Source organism: Plectropomus leopardus, unplaced genomic scaffold, assembly GCF_008729295.1.
Source record: "Plectropomus leopardus isolate mb unplaced genomic scaffold, YSFRI_Pleo_2.0 unplaced_scaffold12039, whole genome shotgun sequence".
In the NCBI taxonomy this organism is placed as follows: domain Eukaryota; kingdom Metazoa; phylum Chordata; class Actinopteri; order Perciformes; family Serranidae; genus Plectropomus; species Plectropomus leopardus.
The window spans coordinates 1-3,145 of NW_024612770.1; the positions used below are offsets into that span (position 1 = coordinate 1).

Consider the following 3,145-nt stretch of genomic DNA (forward strand, 5'->3'; position numbering starts at 1 on the left):
GCATGTGCAGAAACAGATTAACAATGACGTGTCTGTGTATTTCAGGTGGCCAGAATCCTGGAGGTGACTCCAGAGGTGCAAAGGATGATGGGAGTCAGTTCTGGCATGGAGCTGCTGACGTTACCACATGGCCAACAGTTGAGACTGGACCTGCTGGAGAGGTGAGCGAGGATTCAGAGATCCCTGGCGTTTTAATTTGACTAACAACATGACCTTTTTTTCTTTCATACCACCCTCAGATTTTAACCACGAGTAAGGCACAAAATGCGCCTTTTCTTTTTCCTTTCATGTAACAGTTTGTTTTTATTTTATTTTCCTCTTTTTGGAGGAAATTAAATAAAGCAACTTATATGACTTTTTATTTTTGTGTTTGGGGATACCGATTTATGTCGATATGATTGTGATGAGCTAAACTCGTCTCTCTTGCAGGTGCCAGACCATGGCCATCATGTTGGCTGTGGATGTGTTGGGCTGCACGGGGACGACGGAGGAGAGGGCCGGCCTGCTGCACAAAATCATCCAAATCGCAGCCGAGCTCAAGAGCAACATGGGCAACATGTTCGGCTTCGCTGCCGTCATGAGAGCTTTGGAGCTGCCGCAGGTAAACATGCATCACAGACTCTGGAGTTGATGTCCCCGGCTGAACCTGAACGATGATATAGTCAAGAGACTAACATATTGCTTTACCAAGGTGATTGTTGATGCCCTAATCAGTCATCTGCAATAAAATCTGCAGTATAACCCCTGAACCCCCCTTGAATTTTTTTGTTTCAATGCCTTCACGCCAGCAACGTCAGAGGCCGGAGGTTGTCCATCCCCAAAGAAATTTCTTCAGATTTGGCACACACATCCAGTTTGACTCAACAATGAACTGATTAGATTTTTGGAGTTGTAAGTCAAAGGATTAGGTCACTGTGTCCTCATCTGTCACATTCTCATGAGCACAATAACTCAAAAACACTTCCAGGAAATTTCTCTAGTTTTGGCACAAACGTCCACTGGGACTCAACAATGAACTGATTCAATTATGGGAGTTATAGGTCAGTTGTTGAGGTCCTTGTCCTTGTCCATCCCATCCTCAGGAGCGCAATATTTTTTAGAACACTTCTACTTCAAATTTGGCACAAACGTACACTTGTACTCAAAGATGACCTGATTAGATTTTGGTGGTCATAAGTCAAAAGGTTGAGGTCACTGTGGCCTCCTCCATTACATTCTGGTAAATGCAACATTTCAAGAAGATCTTGAGAGAATTTCTTCAAATTTGGCACAAATGTTCACTTTGACTCATAGATGAACTGATTAGACTTTTGTGGTCACCGGGACCCTGCGTCCATCTCATTCTTGTGAATGAGATATCTCGAGAACACCTTGAAGAAATCTCCTCAAATTCGGCACAAACGTGCATTTGGACAGTGAACTGCTTAAAATTTGGTGGTCTGCTAGGCTTTAGCTGTGATGTTTTCGGTTTCTCAGGTGTCCCGTCTGGAGCAGACCTGGACGGCGTTACGGCAGCGACACACAGAAGGCGCTATCCTCTATGAGAAAACTCTGAGGCCGTTTATGAAGAGTCTGAACGACGGGAGAGGTAGGAGTGTCCTGCACAGTCCCTTTGTAGAGCGTATCCACATTTAATGGAAAACACACTGACTCTGTGTGTGTCCTCCAGAGAGCTGTCCGCTGTCCAGCACCACTTTCCCCCACGTCCTGCCCCTCCTGTCTCTGTTGGAGAAGAGCGTGGCGGTTGGTGATGGAACAGAGCCGTGGGAGACGGTGGAAGTCGGGGTGGACATCGTCATGTTCCACCTGGGGGCGGCGAGGACCATCGCTCAGCTGGGGGGCATCTACCACTCCAACGCTGAGAGCAAACTACAAGGTAAATACTGATAGCCATGGCAGACTGTTTTTTCATCTCGTAGTCCCATTCTCGTGAACATGACATATCAAGAACGCCTTGAGGGACATTCTTCAAATTTAGCACAAATGTCTTCATTGACTCAAGAATGACTCAAGTAGAATTTGGTAGTCATAGGTCAAGGGTCAAGGCTGTTGTGACCTCATTTGTCTCATGCCAGAAGGAATTTCTTCAAGTTTGGCACAAACATCAACTTGGAGTCAAGAATGAACTGATTAGATGTTGGTGATCAAAGGTCAAAGATCACTGTCACTTAGACCTTGCATCTTTCTCATTCTTATGAACACAATATCTCAAGACCTGTTTGAGGGAATTTTGTCAAGTTTTGCACAAACAGCCAAAGAAAAAACATATTCTGAGCTCTACTGTTGACTAAGGTGATGTAATGTGATGTTGCAGGTTTCCAGGAGCAGGCGGAGATCTCGGAGATCTTCCTCACAGACTTCCAGATGAGACTCCTGTGGGGGAGCAGGGGAGCCGGGGAGAGTCAGGCTCTTCGATACGCCAAGTTTGACCAGGTTCTGACCGCCCTGTCCAACAGGCTGGAGCCACCCGCCAGACCGCTCTGACCCCAGACCTGTTTTTAATAACTCCGCTTATCTGGGACGAGCTCCCTGTCATGTTCTCAGTCTTGCATGGGACAGTCTGTTGGACATTGAGCTGCTCCTGAAGCCTGATGTCTCACTCAAGAGAAACTGGAACGTCATTACATTATCAAAGGGAGAGCGAGTCGATGTTTCCACTGCAGCCGCAAACACACTTCATACAGTCAGCTTATAGACTCTAGAGCACTGGTGGCCAAACTTTTTTGGTTGCGGACCATATACAATAAAAATATAAGGAGTCATAAGCTAAATAAGAGTAAATACATTGTTTTCAACCAGCTATGAAGCACGAAAATCTATGTTTATAGACCAGAAAAACCAACTTGCCATAGAAAATTCCTTATGCCTCTGCGCAGGTGTTAGCTGAGGCTGGAGGCCTCAGCAAGGGCCCAGGCTAGACTTGAATCTGGGCTGCTGCAGTAAGGACTCAGCCTTAATGATACACACTCTACCAGGTGAGCTACCAGTGTGTCTCTGCATCTTTTATTTAATATAAGGACTTCACAATTAACCAAAATGTGAATGGGAGATATGAGTGTAAATATGCGGTACTGTGCCGGGTTCTCTTGTGGTGGGGTGCTTTTTTTCTTGCAAAAAAATGAGCAAGTGTTTTTTGTTTTCATGA

At 45.5% G+C, this 3,145-nt stretch overlaps 1 protein-coding gene across 1 annotated transcript; it reads left to right on the top strand.

Moving 5' to 3' along the window:
* Nucleotides 1-45: 45 nt before the first annotated feature.
* On the top strand, nucleotides 46-2,800 carry LOC121963663 (SH2 domain-containing protein 3C-like; the record flags this gene model as incomplete). The annotated part of the gene is made up of 5 exons (XM_042513934.1): nucleotides 46-161; nucleotides 430-601; nucleotides 1,477-1,588; nucleotides 1,670-1,876; nucleotides 2,315-2,800. Coding segments are annotated over 5 exons (777 nt in total), but the record flags the coding sequence as incomplete, so codon positions are not given.
* Between the last annotated feature and the right edge of the window lie 345 nt (nucleotides 2,801-3,145).